The sequence below is a fragment of the Carassius gibelio genome, chromosome A23 (assembly GCF_023724105.1).
Source record: "Carassius gibelio isolate Cgi1373 ecotype wild population from Czech Republic chromosome A23, carGib1.2-hapl.c, whole genome shotgun sequence".
Classification (NCBI taxonomy): Eukaryota; Metazoa; Chordata; class Actinopteri; order Cypriniformes; family Cyprinidae; genus Carassius; species Carassius gibelio.
Genome location: NC_068393.1, coordinates 136,554 through 154,964, shown reverse-complemented (window position 1 = coordinate 154,964; position 18,411 = coordinate 136,554). Strand labels below are relative to the sequence as shown.

General features: G+C 34.9%; 2 protein-coding genes and 1 long non-coding RNA gene across 3 annotated transcripts; 2 read left to right on the top strand and 1 right to left on the bottom strand.

Annotated features, from left to right (window-relative positions):
• Positions 1–6: 6 nt before the first annotated feature.
• LOC127944553 (protein spinster homolog 1) lies at positions 7–6,493 on the top strand. Its single transcript, XM_052540572.1, has 12 exons — positions 7–102; positions 784–849; positions 942–1,078; positions 1,226–1,377; positions 1,845–1,911; positions 2,075–2,217; positions 3,845–3,997; positions 4,128–4,317; positions 4,467–4,532; positions 4,917–5,015; positions 5,093–5,261; positions 5,897–6,493. The coding sequence occupies exons 1-12, from the start codon at positions 81–83 to the stop codon at positions 5,965–5,967; spliced, it is 1,335 nt and encodes a 444-aa protein (XP_052396532.1). The 5' UTR covers positions 7–80; the 3' UTR covers positions 5,968–6,493.
• Positions 6,494–7,142: 649 nt separating this feature from the next.
• On the top strand, positions 7,143–16,428 carry LOC127944554 (uncharacterized). The gene is made up of 13 exons (XM_052540573.1): positions 7,143–8,382; positions 10,956–11,060; positions 13,287–13,329; positions 13,724–13,758; positions 13,868–13,916; positions 13,999–14,057; positions 14,655–14,687; positions 14,855–14,897; positions 15,009–15,076; positions 15,179–15,271; positions 15,358–15,408; positions 15,840–15,921; positions 16,039–16,428. Exons 1-12 carry the CDS (start codon positions 8,352–8,354, stop codon positions 15,914–15,916), a joined length of 687 nt encoding a protein of 228 aa, XP_052396533.1. The 5' UTR covers positions 7,143–8,351; the 3' UTR covers positions 15,917–15,921; positions 16,039–16,428.
• Positions 16,429–16,531: 103 nt separating this feature from the next.
• On the bottom strand, positions 16,532–18,354 carry LOC127944555 (uncharacterized). The gene is made up of 2 exons (XR_008150381.1): positions 17,193–18,354; positions 16,532–16,954 (listed from the first exon to the last, which is right to left on the bottom strand). It is a non-coding gene; the product is annotated as an uncharacterized LOC127944555 (long non-coding RNA).
• Positions 18,355–18,411: the final 57 nt, after the last annotated feature.

Sequence of the window (18,411 nt, the reverse complement as noted above, 5' to 3'; positions counted from 1 at the left end):
AGGAGTCTGCCAGCGGAGTGTCTGATAGAAGAGCTAAAGTGACCGTGGTTGTACTCTGCTACATCAATCTACTGAACTATATGGACAGATTCACTGTGGCAGGTAACCAGCACTAGTAGATTTCAGCACATCAGTGCTGCTATACAATGCTGGGTCCCTTTTAATCCAGATCAAATGCGCAAGACAAAGATACACAACATGACAGTAATTTGATATAATAAAATGATTTACTTTTTTTCTTTTTGAATCAGAAGCCTTTTAAATCCCATCTTGAATTCAAACAATACAATAATATTAGGTTCAGGTATTGTTGTCTGATGGCGTGTTATTTTAGTATTATTTATATACTATTGTTTATCAAAAAAATTAAATCCGCTTACTTTTTTATATTTCCATTTGAATTTTAGTTGTTTTTTATATACTTTGTCATTTTATAAATTAAACTTCATATTTATTTCAGTTAATTGCCATTGCAACGTTTTTAATTCGTATATTTTACAATTAAGTTCAGCTACCAATTTTTTTTATTTCACTTTATTTAAATTAAGGGAAATTATTTTGAATAGTTTTAGTTTACAGTAATCTTAAACATATAAACATATTTTTTCCATCGGTAGTAAAGACCTTGTTGAAAGCAAAGATATTTGTTGTTCCAAAAATTAATTTATAAATATCTATAGAAAGACTTCATTATTGTTTTATTCTGCAAAACGTATAATGTGCAATGGTATTTTAACTGGTCGTTTAATAAATCATGATAAGAGTGAACTTCCTGTCTTACAGGTGTACTTCCAGACATTGAGAAGTTCTTCAGCATGAGCGATGGAAAATCAGGACTACTTCAGACAGGCAAGTGGATTCTTACCATCTGTGATCCGTTTTATCATCATTATAATTATTTATTAACATTTCACTCTCTTTGATTCTTTATTCCTTTTTAGTCTTCATCTGCAGTTACATGATCTTGGCTCCTGTGTTTGGATACCTGGGCGACAGGTATAACAGGAAGTACATCATGTGTGTGGGAATTTTTTTCTGGTCCCTAGTGACATTAGCCAGCTCCTTCATTGGCAAAGAAGTAAGTCCAACGTGAAACCTTTCAGACTTTGCAAATGCATACAGTACTTTCTTCATTTCTTTCATGCTTTTAGTCTCTGATACGATGTCTTCTATACTGAACGGTGTTATTCGGAGAATAAAACTAATAGGATAAATCTTCTCTCAGAATTTCTGGGCGTTGTTGTTGACGCGAGGGCTGGTGGGTGTTGGGGAGGCCAGTTACTCCACCATTGCTCCCACCATCATCGCTGACCTGTTTGTCAAGGAGATGAGGACCAACATGCTCTCCATTTTCTACTTTGCGATCCCAGTGGGCAGGTGGGACAATGCACAAACATACACTCAATGGAAATCCTGGTGTTTAGGATATATTCACACTTAAGCTCTGTGCACATTCACTGAATGGTTACATTCTCACACTCTGCCGCATGCAGTTACGGTTTCTCCACACCGAACAAAGCTGCATTTATATGTTTTCAGGCTGCTATAGTTAAGCACTTCTGCGAAAGAACTAGTCCTTGGATATTTAACATTTATGAGAATAATTAAATAGATTCATATATTGATTATTTGACAATACATTTCCAAAATGTACTTACAGCCTTGTTAATAGATAGCACATTGTCATTTCTTTACTCTCATGTAAATGAAAAAATTTGTTTTGAACATTAGTTTGTGCCCCTAAAACATGATTTTAAAGAGCTGACTGTATTAAATGGACAGCATAAGCTGGACCAGGCCTGCTGCAGATTTTCATTCAGATCTACTGGGCTTTCTTTCCTCAGTGGTCTGGGTTATATCGTGGGCTCAAAGGTGAATGAGGTGGCTAGTGATTGGCACTGGGCTCTTCGGGTACGTTTGCAGCACCAAACCTCTCTGTTTATCTGTCTCTGGGTGGATTGCATGACACATGCTTATTGCTTTAATCTCATTTGGAGTTTAAATATAATAACAATTCTCTGTAGTGTCCTCACTCTTATTCTCACTTTAATTTGCTCTCTGCGTGTTTTTGTAGGTGACCCCTGGTCTGGGGCTGCTGGCAGTGATCCTCTTGTTTTTGGTAGTTCAGGAACCGAAGCGTGGTGCGATCGAAGCTCGTCCAGAGCACACGCTGCACAGAACCAGCTGGATGACGGACATCAAAGCACTCTGCAGGAAGTGAGTCAGTAGCTGCATTTACATGGACCTTTCTAAACCGATCGTAATAGGACTAGAAGCACAATCAGAATAAAAATGGCACATGTAAACACGTCAATCGGATTGAATTGGCTCGATCCGACAAAAATTCCGATTGGATTGTAAAGGTTGGTTTATCCCTTTTGTAATCCGAGCGAGAGGACATGTAAATAATGGAAAGGACTGTGCATCCGCAGTGACGTAGAAATAGCATAATGACGTATGACGCGCGGAACGAGGTGTTCTCCCTGGTGAATAAAGTGTCATAAATAAGTGTCCTGTCATTATAAATCTCCCCTTTCACTCAGCATATGTGAAGTGGAACAGGACCAAGTCCCACCAGACATCATTTAAGACTCTCTTCAACAGACGACTAGTTTTGAGTGTGGGAAGAGGCCCTTTTACTATTTTACTATTTTTTTTTTTGTTTTTTTGCTAAAGTAAAGATAAGCAGCACAACAGTTCATGTGCTGGTCGTCGCCTAATCAGGACCCGAAGTAGATAAATATAGCGCATGTTTTGCCTTAGATTTTATGCAAGGAAATGTTCTATATCTGATCATGCTGCTGGATTGAGGGTGGAGGGTTTTTTCTTCAGTTAACAGGAAATTAATGGTGACTGCAGCCTCTATCTGATATGATCAAGGAAATGATAAAGTATCTAATCACTCACAATGATAAGTGATTTTTTTTAAAGATATAAGGGTAATAACCACTGCTCTTTGTGACTGCTGTTAAAGAAATATATTTTTCAGTAATGTTTCAGCAAGTTTTTGCATAGGAAGTCAATAGGGTCATATAAAAAGTGTGTGTGTGTGTGTGTGTGTGTGTGTGTGTGTATAGTACCAGTCAAAAGTTTGGTATCATTAACATATTTTAAAAAAAAGTCTCTTATGGTCACCAAGGCTGTATTTAATTGATAACATTGTGAAATATTGCAATTTCAAATGCCATTTTTCTATATTATATTTTAAAATATTCCTGTGATGCAAAGCTGAATTGTCAGCAGCCTTTTCTTCAGTCTTCTTTGTCACATGGTCTTTCAGAAATCATTCTGATATGATGATTTGCTACTTAGTTATTATTATCAGTTATTGGTGCTCAATTATTATTAATAATTATCATCAATGTTAAAACATGAAATTGAGCGGTAGTGTATCACAATTTCCTTACAAATATTATGCAGCAAAACTGTTTTCAACATTGATAATAAGAAATGTTTCTTGAGCAGCAAATCAGCAAATTAGAATGATTTCTCAAGGATCATGTGAAACTGAAGACTTGAGTATGCTGAAAATTTTGCAACCACAGCAATAAATTAGATTTATAGTATATTCAAATAGATAAGTTCTTTTAAATGTTAATATTTCACAATATTACTTTTTTTTATTATATATTGGATAAAAGAATTTAGCCTTGATGGTCATAAGACTTCTATCAAAACAATTTAATAATCTTAATTATTGCAGACTTTTGACCTGTAGTGTAATATAGCAAGAAGTCAGAAGTATATAGTTCTTGAGCTATTTGTTGTGTAATTATTTCCAATAGCTGATTGTTTCTTTTCTGAACTAAATGTCTCTCTATTTCCCTCTTCGTTTCTGTTGCAGTCCAAGTTTTTTTCTGTCCACGTTGGGCTTCACGACTGTGGCCTTTGTGACAGGATCACTAGCCCTGTGGGCCCCTGCCTTTTTATTCAGAGCGGGTGTCTTCACTGGAGAGAAGCAGCCATGTTTCAAAGCCCCCTGTGACAACTCTGACAGGTGTCAGCCCCTCATACACACCACCTCACTCTCTCAATACATACCAGTGCACTTGTACATGCTGTATTGTAAATATTGTTCCGTTAAGACATGCACTAACAATGTTCTTCTAATATCTTTCGCCCCGCAGTGTGATTTTTGGCATCATCACAGTTGTGTCAGGCATCTTGGGAGTAGCAGGTGGAGTGCAGGCGAGCAAGAAGCTGAGGACCAGGACCCCTCGAGCCGATCCATTAGTGTGTGCTGCAGGACTCCTCCTCGCTGCTCCCTTTCTCTATCTGTCCATCATGTTTGCTCAGGCTAGCACTGTGGCCACATATGTAAGTCACTCATTTGACTTCACCTTTGACCCTGTTTTATCCAAAAAAGTATTTTTTTTTTCCCAGAAAGCGTTTTCAATGCAATATTGACCTTTAGTGTTGAATGTAGAGCACTTTTATGCTGGTTAACCATTTTGTGTTGCCATCAGATCTTTATTTTCCTGGGTGAAACATTCCTGTCTATGAACTGGGCTGTTGTTGCGGATATCCTACTGGTGAGTTTCCCTTCCTCCCATTTCATCCCATTTTTTCACTACCAATTAAAAAGAACAATGTAAAGATGGTTTTATCTTAAATCGAATAGAATTGTTTGAAGAGTGTTGTACAGTTATTGCCATTCAAGGACGTAGTGTTTAGTGTCCACAGATTGTCGAACTCTAAATAGGACAAGATTTTGTTTTTGTTTTTTTACAAATCAAAATCTAACAGAATCACAAAATGAATTGTTTAATGAATTTAATTTCAACACTTTCTGTGTTGTTAAAAAGTTACGTTTTTGCAATGCTTTAAAAATGTCCTCTTTCAGGTTCTAATGAAATATGTGTTTGGAACAACATGATTTCTCTTTCTTTATGGTTCTCATTTCGTTCTTCTCTCAGTATGTTGTGATCCCCACACGGCGCTCCACGGCGGAAGCGTTTCAGATTGTCCTCTCACACTTGCTGGGTGACGCTATCAGCCCTTACCTCATAGGAGTGGTACGTCAGTCACACAGTTGCACAGAAAAATTCTTTCTAAGTTCTTTTTAAAGTGTTTTTTTTTTTTTTCTCGTAAGGTGTCGGACTCAATAAAGAAGTCGGATTCATACATGTGGGACTTTCGTTCACTTCAGATGTCACTCCTGCTGTGTTCCTTCGTGGCTGTGGTGGGTGGAGCTTTCTTCCTCGCCACGGCCCTCTTCATTGAAAAAGACCGACATCTGGCGGAGAACTACATCCCCTCTGGTGCGTGACATCACTGATGACATCACAGTCTTGTCTTAGATTAGAGGTCATCCATATTTCATGACAACCTTGGAAGTCCCATTTATGTTTGATAGTTTATTTTAGTATTTATATTTAGTAAAAGTTTTAGTAATTTATGCACCTGTCAAGGACAACATTTCTTAAACTTAAGGTTTTTATTTAATATTTATATTTTTAGATATTTATTTCAATAAATTGTCTATATATGTATGTGTGTATATATATATATATATATATATATATATATATATATATATATATAAGTTTGTTCTATTCTGTGTATTTTACGATGGATTGGTTTTAATTGCCACTAATAATTCCTGCTTTTAAGAAGGCATTTTGAAAGTAATACTGCTGGTTGAATACAGCCTCAGGGTCTAGCAATGGTATTTTGTGGCTTGCTGTCACAAGTGCATTACTGTAAACATGTTTTTTAACGAATCTGTAAATATTCCTTTCAGTCTCTTCATTAAACAAAAGGCTGACTAATTGTTATAAGTCATCATTTCCATTTGTGGGTTTGGCTAATTCTTCATGTTTGATTCTCACTCACTATAGTCTTTATAGATGGTTTGGAAATATAACATAATGACATGTCTTTTTTTATTTTTCAGATGATGCACCAATTATTGTTCCAAAGAGAGGGAGGTCCACTAAAGTCTCAGTGTCAAGTGTTTTAATTTGAGATGGCACAAGGATTTGGATGGTTCTCATCACGGGGAACAGCACTCTGATTGGAGCAGGCAGCTAGAGCCAGTCCTGGAGCAGCAAACACTGATTGGACTATCTCCACAATAAGGAGTTTTATAGTAATTTATTGTGCTTATGTTTTTGTTTATATCCTTAACACCGTTATTGATTTGGGAACATTTTGCACTAAAAAAAATATCATTAACATCTTACCTGGTAGTCCTGGAAAAAAAAAAAGCAAAGCGGGTATATGTTGGGAACATTTCATTACCTTTTATTGAAACGCCTGAAGATGTGTTTTAGGATTCATGTAAATTATATTTTAGATGTTTTTATTGAAGGGGATCTCGATTGATTTGGCAGACTATAGGTTCTTAAGTCAGTTAACTAAAACAAAGGTACTTTCGGAATTGTTGCATTTGTTTTCATCGACGCAGGACTGTGACTAAGAACTAGCAGAGTCGGACTGAATTCTGTATGTGATCTGCTTTTGCAAACTAAAGTCTTTTCTTCTATGCTAACATTTGAGCTTCTGGGGTCTTTCACACCAAAAACAAACACTAATGCTACTGTAGCCTGATTCAGATATTAACTTGATTATATGTTTTATAAGCAGATTTTTTTTTTCTATTTTTTCTTTTTTTTTTTTTTTTTTACATGTAGCAAGGGTCTGGTTTGTGGCTCGTCTTAATCTGCCCTTTTAACTTTTTTTTTTTTTTTTTTTACATTTCTTTAATGAAGTCAGCTTCCCTCTGCTTTGGATGTTTACCAAAGCTACAGTGTTCCTGTAGCTCAATTGGTAGAGCACTGCGCTATCATGCGCAAGGCTGGGGGTTTGATTCTCCGGGAACACATGATAGGTAAAAATTGATAGCTTTAATGCACTGGATAAAAGTGTCTGCTAAATGCATAAATTAAATTAAATTACCAGGCTATTCTTTTGGAATAATTAGCAAAATATTGCTTGCTAATCTTGTTTTGTAACCTTTAAAAAAAAAAAAATTTAATGAGAAATCTAATCCAAGTTGTCTTTAATCAGTTTTCTTGTGTTAAAGTTGTTTTAAATCGGTTCTCATTTCTTCTTAAAGCACATTGAAATAATGGCGAGTATTTTATTTCTGCTTTATCTTCATCTTTCTCACTGTCTCTTGCAAGTTTGCGTTCTCTCTCTCTCTCTTTGCAGTGGCAAGAACGATGATCAAGGTTTTTTCAGTTGCTGTGGTTTCCTGTTTGTAGGTGGGATCTAGAGATGCAGGTCTGTTTGGTAAATTTGCTGTGAAAATTAGCCTCGTGAATGAATTGTGAACACTGAAGTCTGAAACGAAGCACGCGTTGTCATTGCAGTGGAACATTCGGTGGATGATGTTGTGCTTGTGGGAATACAATGAACCTGCAATATGTCATTCCTGTAGTTTGTTTGTGTAGGTTACAAGAACACCACAAAATGCCACAAGAGTGGGAGGCAAGATTGAGAAATTATGACTCACTCTCCGCCATAACGAAGCAACACAGTTTGAATCAGAAAACATTCATACATAAATTATTTTATTTTACTCTCTTTCTCTTGTTAAACTGCAGGGAAGCATCTATGTTATGTGACACTTTATTTACGAACATTATATAGCATGAACTATAACTCATTTGTTGATTGTTATTATTATTATTTAAATGACCAATTATTATTTGACAGTATATCTAGCAATGGGACACCACAAAACTGTTCAAATGTCAGTTTCTCACCCTACTAAATCAATTTGAAAAGAGAACATAATGCTTTTCTAACTCTATAAGGTTTAATGTCTTAACGACTTTATCTTCAGAGTCTAACGTCTGACAAATGACGAAAAAAATGCACAAAATCTGCATGGCGGCAGAAAACCAGGCAAGAAACCAAACCTTCAGATATAAGAGATGAGACGAGGAGGGAGGTGAAATGAGCAAGAGCGCAGCCAGTTACAAAGATGAAAAGAGAAAAAAAGATGCTAACTGTGGTGAGCCTATGAGGAGGCAGAGAGCAAGTGCAGCGAGGAAAGAAACCTAAACGCGAAGTTCTTTGCGGCAAAGGCCCAGTAGATCAGGACACACCTCAGCAGCTCATATGAAATAACAAAACTCAAGGAAATAACTTCAGCAGATATGAGCAACTGGCATTAAGCAACTGACTACTGGGATTGCTTAAATTTGGGTTGGGAAGTGAACTAAAGGGAAGAAATTGAGGAACAAGGAGTGAGCTGTGAGGGAGGAAAATGGTGGCACCTTCAGTGTGAGCTGTGAGCTAGGTGTGATTTCTACAAACTGCAGTTTGTGTGTGTGAGTGTGTGAGTGTGAACTGGTCGGCAGTTTAATTGCAGGTTTCTGCTGAGCAGAACGTGTGGTTTCATGATTGACCTGATTGCTGCTACTGATACTGGTAAGCTTTTTACTTTATTTTCTCTTCAAGTAAAACTGGTTCATCGTTTTGTGGAGAAGGTTTTCTGTGCTATGATACAAAGAGCTCGAGTTGGAATACAGTAAAACTCATTCATACTGTTTTTTGTTTTTTTGCTAATCAACCTTTTTTCTACAAATCTTGTTTCTACAAACTGTGAAGAAATCCTACAATATATGATCCGTCAGTTTCAATCAGTGCAGATGACCTTGTGTTTCTTCTGTATATGTAACATGCCATTTAGCACCAAACTTGATTGACAAAATGTTTCAAATTGCCATGAAAATTTATCAGAATTATTAATCTTCTTCAGTTCTGGGTGATCACTTTATATTAAGACAGTAAATGTTTCAAAACACATTGCCTATGCAAGTCATCAAACATAATGTTTCGCCAAATAGATTTATTTACTTACTAATTTGCTCTAAATGCTGGTTTGTAATGTGGCTGTAGTTGGATAACAATCATAGGGTCAAGAGTTCTTCAACCGCAAAAAAACCCTCATTATCACATTCACTGTCCTTCGTCAAGCCAATTACATTAACATGCACGCTTTGAGTTTTTTTACTTCTGAACAACCATATTACTTATGTGAATCATTTTATGCATATAAATGAGTCATATTTTGTTGGATTTAGAATAATAAAAGTGCATGATAAAGTGCACTATAATATTGAAGAGTTCATGAGCGTCTATGAAATGTCTATCAGATTAATGTTTGTAGCTCAAGGCAACTTTGCCTGTACTTAGATTAAGAAAATGTAGGTAAGGCTGCCATTTGCCCTGTGTTTTGGGTTCAGGTTATTAGTTCTCTAAAACTTGACAGCTCTGGGATTAGAGTGAGGACCAAACCTTTCATAATGCATCGTTTTTTCGCTGCAAAATACAGGAAATCCGTTTCCTGGCACTCAATATAACCACAGACAGCCACACGCTCACATATATAGAGATGTGTAAAAACTTGCATGGCAGGTGATGCTGAGTGAAATTTCGCAGATTGAGAATTTGCCTAATTAAAACTGGCAAAACATTTTAACTGAAAAGTTTCGGCCACTCGAGAGATTTTTTAAAATGTTACAGAGAAGAGTTTTTTTGTATCCGTTAAAATGCACAATGTGATCCATGCTGGAGTAATCAGGAGTTTATTTTATCGTTTGAGTGTTATACTTAAGTGTTCAAATTAGAAGATGGTGTTTATAAAGCAAATAAATAATGTATTGCAAAATTACTATTAGAAAAAAGGTATTTATATATTTAAAATGGTCTAAAAATCAGATAAAATACACACTTAAGGCTGTTTCTTCAGCTTAAATGCTTTTATGTCCCGGATTTGTAATAAAACTAGTGAGCACTACATTTGTATGCTTTTTTTCATGAAATTTATTATTTATGTTTTGCTTTGTCACATTAAAATGTTCTTGAAAAGTTTTTTTTTTAATCATACTTTCAAAATTTACATTTCTTGCTTTTTAAATTTTTTTTTTTTTTTGCCATGTCCAAACACAAACTTTACATTTTAATACATGAAAATACATCATCAAAATTTGAAAATTACTTATTTAAATCTTTAATAATATAAACAAAGGAGGGTTTTTTTGTTGTAAAATTAGACATGATGTGTGAATAAAGAGAAATCAAAGTAAATAGCATGTTATTCAAATATTTAAATGATATATTATTTCCAGTTGAGCTGTACATTTTGTAGAATTTTGCGAAGTGTGAAAATATTTCATTGTGTGCCCAAAATGCAAGCTAAGAAATTATCCTTAGCACGGGAGTACATCATTTTATTACAAAAAATATTTTAAATGCAATTTCACCGCAAAACAAAATCTAACGCAATAGATAATTTGTGATGTAATGCCTCTGTAAGAATTTAGTATATGAACTTCTTGACATTTTTAATAGACCAATTAAAATAGTGAGAGAGTTTATTTTCTGAAACTGTGAATAAAGATTATTTGGAATTAAAATTGTTATAGCTGAAGAAACACATTTATATTCAATATGTATTCTCTAAAAACAAGTCCTCATACATCACTTCTCTGGCTTCTCGTTTAAATGTATCCTATTTTATAGATGTTAAGATGCTTTTACTGGAAAACAAGATGATACACGTACAAAGGACTATTAGACAAACTTGTCATCAACACCAAGTTCTGCAAGAAAACAACCCACAAAGATGCAAGATAGTTAAGAGAACTAAATGTCCATGGTGGAGATCAGAGCAGCTCTTCGCTTTTAAGAACAGTGTATTAAATGATTAGATATCTTAATGACTTTAGAGACCAGTACTTATTGCTAAAATTAAGAAACAAAATGATAAGTTGATGTCTTTTCAGCTGTATAGTTAAAACAGGTACAAAACCAAATGAAATGAGTTCATCTGACCTTTCATATGCGGCTTCATTTATGCAAAATGAGCGCATGGAAACATTTCTCTGGTTTAGTCACAGTCACACTAACCTAAAACCACTGAATCAGAAGAATGATGTTGCTCTCTGCTATGGCCAGATAATGTCATATAAATCAATGTTCTCGCATCGTCTTCTCAGTTATGGACTCCACTACGCTGCTGTCGTTGGTGGGCGGGGCTTTCCTCCTGTCAATCATCCTTGTAACCAGTCTTTGTACATACTGTTGGGGACATAAACAACCAAGTAAGACCTCCCAAGTCTTATGTGTAATAACAATATTTTTTTGTCTAATCAAAGCTTTATGCTTAAAAGGATGTTTGTGGTATACTTCAGTTCAAATGTATGTAAAACTCACCGTACAACATGGCTTAGAACCACTATAACACTAACCCTGTGAAAGAGTTGTATGATGTAACGTTACACGATTCAACACGAACATTTATACACGAGCTAAAGAAGGTGTTTTGTGTAGTCGAGCTGTTCTAACCATCTTTCTGTTCAACACATGACGCACTACAGCCGACAGTGATGTGACATTTGAACCGAGACTTGTGTCGAGAATAAGTAAAGACATCAGACGACGCCTCGGTGTGAGGCTTGTGCTAGCGTAGAAAATCATGTCACAAATGACAAACGAAGCTTCACTTTGTCCAATCATGCGCGCGATTCATCTTTCATGTCAGAATGCTCGAACCCCTGAGTCCCTGACCTTACTTTACGAGTGAGTTTTCACTCCGAATCATTTAATTACGGTTTTAAATACCCAGTCATAGAAGCAAACAATTGAAGAAAACAATTATTTCAGGAATTATAAAATATTTGCCATATGCAGTTCGTATAGCTACATTATTCTTCTATTAGCCTACATATTGATATTAGAACTGGAATTTAATGCCAGTTTTAATGGGTCAATTAATTTCTCAGAGGGATAAATTCAACAAACACACGGTCAGGCTTTTATTAGTGCATGCAACATGATTCGATCTATGGAATATGTGGTTATGGAAGGCCAAAAGGGCCAAAATAAGTTGATTTTCAACAACACGTTAAATACTTGTTTGAGTGTGAAAAAGGCTACCACCATTTAATATGCTATAGATCAGCCTGTTTTTTGTCCTTATTTGTCTTTGTATGTGTATATATATATATCACACACACACACACACACCCACACGCACACAATATACATACATATATAAATACATACAAAGACGTGTCACTTGTATAGTTTTAAATGGGGGAAGATGCAAAGCTCAATATTGAGAAAGTAAAACAACATGAGAGAGTTGTGAGATTGTTGGTGATTTCAATTATGAAATTTAATCTTAAACTTGGGGAACAGTTTTGTAGAGTTTAATGTTTTCCAATTCAAAAAGATAGGAGCTGCACTTGCAGGCCCAAGAGGCATTTCAAAGATGGCTGCTGAGTGAAACAACTTGGATTTCTCAAATATGTGTAGTAAATGCATTTTGCACCTTTATAGATCATTTAAGTTGATCTATACCGGGCGATGGACAAAGTAAACTAATGTTAGTGTAATCTGCACAAAAATTAGTTCCAGAGAGCAGAATTCAGTCAACAATGCGTGCAGTGAAAACACCGGTGTTTCAGCGATGACTTATCTGAACACCTCTGATTTGACTTTGCATTCATAATCTCAACAGAATCATGTATGATTAGTTTTAATTCGCAGGACTGTAAAAACGCATCTGTCTTTGGCTCTGCTCCAGACAGCGATCCCAGATTTGAATTTAGCAGCTGCTGATGTGCCGCACATCACACCCGTGTAATTAAAAATATAAAAATATTATTCGCCTATTTTTGTCTTTTACTGAGCATGCGCAGAATGCTGTGGCCAGTTAATCACATTGCCGTTCTGCACATGCTCAGTAAGAGAGACAGGTGATGCATGACTCATTCTTGAAATATTTGAAATATTGGATGTATGTGCTGGTTGAAGCCGACCAGCAGTTATTAGTATCTAAGTCTGTTAGCCCAAATTCCTAAAAACATATATAAATGTATTTTTGGGCCATTTCTGTAGCTTATATTTTCAACAATACATTTGAAAATAAATTTGAGGAAATGCACATTTTAAAAGAATTTAATTATTAATGATTTTAAGTATTTGCGTATTAATCAATATACTTTAGCCTCCATATAGTCCAGTCCAAGAAAATATATTCACACATGTTAAATTATTAAAAGTTAAATCATTAACAATCTAGTCTTGATAGGCTTTTCCATCCATATTTGCATTTAGCCTAAATGTAGGCTATATTACAGAAACTGACATGTATTTTCTTGCCTCTGAAATACATTCTGAATTATATGGTTGAAACTAAATATATTTTAAATTTCATACATTTATTTCATTTAGCTTCACTGTTTACATTATATATTAAAAACACATTTTGTCTTATGGGATGATTTAGTTTGTTTATTGGCTATATTTTATTTCCTTTATAGCATCCATCCATCAGAGGTCCAGTGACTCAGAATACCCCCCAGCGTAAGAAATCAAATCTCACATAGCCTGTGCCTTACAGGATCAGATATATACACTTATATCTCTCTCTCTCTCTCTCTATATATATATATATATATATGCATTCTTACATATGTATATTGTCACCTTAATTAAAAGTTTCTATTTGCCATTTTTGTCAAAATTGTCATTCACATATTCTTATTACATTATGTGACGTTTTGTTGAAGTTGTGTAGATTTTGGGACTGATGTATAAAAGAGACTTGTTCCCCATATCCCACATCATTATATGGAATGCAAAAACTTTAAAGCTCAAAATCTCAAAACTGCTCAGAATGCAGATAGAACCTTATAATTCCAAGGTGAAGACATTGTTTTACATGTTTGTTGGCTCAACATTGTCTCTCTTTACACAGATCAGGTTTTGTGGTTCGGCATCCCGTGTCGACATGTAAATATATTTTCCTCTGCTGACACACAACAAAACTCACACATTGTTGTATCTGCATAATTCATATGAATATCTACATAAATACATAGTCTCATCTCTTATTATTCAGATGCGCCCCATATGGACCATACCAGAATTATACCTTACCAACATTCCAAGTGAGTTCATGCACACACACAGATATACTGTACACACAGACTGTGCTGTTCTTTAGCGTGTTAATAAACACTCTTTCCTCAGTTCTCTTGGTTCACCATCTATTACTGTCACAAAGGTGCGCTCCTGTCCTCCCTCAGAAAGTGAGTAACATACATTCATCATTGCATGTGAGACAATATAATAATCTAATATCTCAAATATTACAGTGCGAAAAGAACTCAGTGTTGACCACTCTATTGCTCCATTACTACAATTCAAACCTTTATAACATAATATATATATATATATATATATATATATATATATATATATATATATATATATATATAATATATATATTTATATATATAATATATATATATATATATATATATATATATATATATATATATATATATATATATATATATATATATATATATATATATATATATATATATATATATATATATATATATATATATATATATATATATATATATATATATATATATATATATATATATATATATATATATATATATATATATATATATATATATATATATTTATATATATATATATATGATAACTAATTTCAGTTTTTCTTTTAATGTATTTCATTGTAAAAAAATTTTGTAGTGTTTTTTTTAAGTTGTGAAGCACTTTGAGCTACATTTTAGTATAAAAGGTAATATGCAAGTAAAATTTAAGGAGCATTATTACTGAAACATGCATTTCTGTTTTTGTCTCCCTAGCTGGAAGTCAAGCCAGTTATGTGAATCAAAACGGTGAGGAGGGAATCATCATTCATGTCAATCATCATAGTCAGAAATCAAATGACTAATTTTTGTATTTCTGAGTAGCGTGCACATTCTTAGCTGAATTTGGATTAACTGTAAACTCTTTGTGAGGAAACACATGTGAACATAGTGCTGAATTTGTGACTCTTCTCTAGAGAGTGGTGATGAGCAGAGTAATCGGCCTACAAGTGAATACATGTAAGAGCGCGTGTGCCTCAACACGAATCTTCACAAATTGTTCTAAACTACTTATTCTTAAGTCGAGTCATTATCCATATAAAAATGCTAAAAAATATGTCTTTTCTCCAGAACTGTTATTCCCGATTCCCCGAACACGCAGTCTCTGGGACCCAGCAGAGCTTCATCCCTGAGCTCAGGTAGAAGAGCTGAGATTAAACAAGAATAGCAATCTATTCATATTTGCTTCATTATAAATACATTGCTTTTTTATAATGACAATGCTGATGCTAACTTTGTAGGAGAATGCTACATTAATGTAGATAATAACGATGTCAGTGCACGGGAAGAAGAGCTAATCAACCATGAGATGTATTTGGAAGAATCAGATTCAGGTACTACATGCTGAAAATAAATAATGACTACAAAGCCCCGCTACAATGCATGTCCTAACCTTATCTTTTGTATGCTGATTTTACAGACATCCCTGATTATGAAAATTTCAATAATTCTCCAGGCCAGAGAAAAAAAAGTAAGTGTTTTTGGTTTAATAGCATTTATTTATTTTATATGTGTGTTTGCTGGGGAGGAGTGAAAGTATATTTTCTTTCCCTTTTCACTTGCTTTGCCTTTCACTCCTCACCAACAAACATACATATATGTTCTTAACATATATAAAGCAAGCTGCTCTTTGATAAATGCCAAAAAATAAATAAATAAAGGGCTGGTGTTTTACAAACACAAGAATAGCAGAACGTATTACAAAAATAAGTAAAATCATAAAATGTACTATGATTTCTAATTTATCAAACAATAATTATAAAAAGTAGCACTTTTTATTCATTAAAAAAAAAAAAAAATCAGGTGAATTCAGGTAAAATGAGTCTCTTTCTCTTATGACAGATGTAGAAGTGATTCAGACAAAGAGACTAGTCTTTATTCTTTGTTTCTCCTTCTCAACAGGTCTGTCCCGTGGAAGTCATAGCAGTGATGACCGGGACAGCTCGGATTATGTCAACACAGGCCCTAATTTACAATAATCAAGGTACTATGTAGTGCTCTTATTTTATTGTATGTGAATATCTTAATGCATTTTGTATTGTCCATTAAATAGAAGCAAAAGTAGAATACTACAATCTCATTCCATTTTCCTTTTCTCTAGAATTTGCCTTTTACCAAATAAAGAGTTAATGAGGTCAGAGGCCTAAGCATCATCCTGCCTGCCAGAGGAGTTTCCAGAGTTAACTAGGGTTTGAATTTTGAAGTGCATCACCAAGAAAGCATTGAACCAGTGTCACCTCGGAAAACTTCCTCCCTCAATCCTTTCGACAGATTTGCTGACGATACCTGAGAATGTTTTTATTATTATTATTATTTTTTTTTAAATTAACAGTTGCTGTTTACAATGTACTGCATCCTGGCTTTTACTTCTAAATATGAGCAGAAATTTCTTCAACTCCGGCATGTAATATATAGCTTTTTGTCATAAAAATTCAAAAACCTTTTAGCTATTGGTTTGTAAATGGGGAAATAAAAGTTTAACTAATTCAAATGGTGTATGGTGCTACAATATGAATAGGAAATGTAGTAAATGCCAGCAGTAAATATCAACACGTTTTAGAGAAAAACATTAAAAACAAGACAACACACATAAGGAGAGTTAAAAAATTTATTTTTATGCACTTTTGTTTTTTATTTTTTTTGTTCATTTTTTAACCATTTATTATTTGCTTATTTAATAAGGGGGTAGAGGACAAAAAGGAGAGGCCTTTGTATTTTTTTTTATAAAAATGTCCCTCATTTTTGTCTTACACGCTCACTCGTTCCCTCTTTCTGCTTTAGACACTATGTGTCCCTGTCCACTCAAATTAAAAATAACAAAAAATAAAACGAGCACATTCAGTCTTGCCAGAGGTATCTAAAACAAAATCTGTTCAGGTGGATATTATGTACAAGTGAACATGCGATCACACAGAAGCGCTCTGTCACACTGTGGTGATCCGTACAGTCTCAGTCGCTCTGTCAGTTTCCAGAAGGGTGGAATTGAATCTGCTGGGAAGGATGAGCCTGCACTTGCACTGATGGAAGCAGAGAAAAACACTGATTAATACTTTGTAATAATACCAATTCATGTAATAATCAATTAATACAAATAAAATCTTGCTAATTGCATTTGCACATATCTGTATATTAGATATCAGTTAAATCTAATGTTCAACTGAATGGGATTCTGTAAGCTAGTAGCTTTCATAAATTACGTGACTGCAACATAAAAGAAACCGGTTTGGTTTTTTGTTTGTTTGCAAAGAAACTCACTCTGTGGTGGTCCTAAGAAGGTGAAGTGCTGGTGGGGTCCCTGCTGGGGTGGAGGTCCGTGTTGGGGACCAGAGCCCTGCTGAGGGGGAGGTTGTGGGGCATGAAGCAACATCACAGGCGGTGGGCCATGACTTCCTGAGTGGTGAGGAGCCGAGAGAGCACCTTGAACATGGGTCTGAAAGAATAAGCAAAAAAATTAAGTTGGTCAAAAAAAAAAAAAATAAAAAGAATTTTTTTATACATTCATACTTATATGTACACCGAATGGCATGGATAATGGCTTAAAAAATGAATAACAGACAAGGAATAATTCTGCCTGAATACTCGTCTGAAGCTGGCGAAGTCCAGAGTTTGCTAGATAACAGGTGTGCCAGGGGATCAGCGCAATATTATACACAGACCTCTAAAGTCATGAGTGTAAAGTGAATGAATGTAAACTTTGAGTGAAAAGAGCACAACTCAAACACAGCATTTCTGTTTTCTCTCTGTGCATCTCTCAGAAATCAGAGCTTTGCAAGAATAATATCACCTATAATAATACATCATACATGTTCTATTGTATATATTTAAAAGGCAATGCTTTAAAGGGATACTCCACCGTGTTTTCATATTAAACTATGTTTTTCCCTTAACTAAGACGAGTTGATACATACCTCTCTCGTCTCAGTGCGTGCACTCAATCGCTTTGGTGCGCGGTGACACTTTGAAAGCAGGTGTGAAATATGAAATACTGAAAGCGCAGTAATATCTTCACTCGTGAAAAATCAATCCCTCTAGTGAAGACATTACTGCGCCAAGACGAAGTGCTTACAAGCACTTGACATGGTATTCCGCCACACAATATAGTTATCCATTTTACACTCTTAGAAAAGCGCAACGTTTTGTTTTGTGTTACCGTCCTAGGTCGAGTTACACTACGCGGGTAACTGTATTTAAATAGGGAAAACATGGAGGTGTTTGGTAACTTCTCTGTTCGGCCCATATTGAATGAATGGGCTAAGCTGAGTGCTTTCAAAGTGTCACCGTGCGCCAAAACGATTGAGTGCACGCACTGAGACGAGAGAGGTATGTATCAACTCGTCTTAGGTAAGGGAAAAACAGTTTAATATAAAAACACGATGGAGTATCCCTTTAAAACTTAGGCTACGATATGATATGAATGAGTGTATTAAGCACAGCGCGCAAAATCAAACAGCTGCGCATCAGTCTCTCTAAAACC

Excerpts from the sequence above, each read along its gene's own strand:
- LOC127944554 (XM_052540573.1), top strand. The coding sequence starts at position 8,352 with ATGATTGACCTGATTGCTGCTACTGATACTG. Across the intron at positions 8,383-10,955 it reads GATTGCTGCTACTGATACTG|TTATGGACTCCACTACGCTG; the intron begins GTAAGCTTTTTA and ends TCGTCTTCTCAG. Across the intron at positions 14,058-14,654 it reads CTCCTGTCCTCCCTCAGAAA|CTGGAAGTCAAGCCAGTTAT; the intron begins GTGAGTAACATA and ends TTGTCTCCCTAG.
- LOC127944553 (XM_052540572.1), top strand. The coding sequence starts at position 81 with ATGGACAGATTCACTGTGGCAG. Across the intron at positions 1,912-2,074 it reads ATTGGCACTGGGCTCTTCGG|GTGACCCCTGGTCTGGGGCT; the intron begins GTACGTTTGCAG and ends GTGTTTTTGTAG. Across the intron at positions 5,262-5,896 it reads GGAGAACTACATCCCCTCTG|ATGATGCACCAATTATTGTT; the intron begins GTGCGTGACATC and ends TTTATTTTTCAG.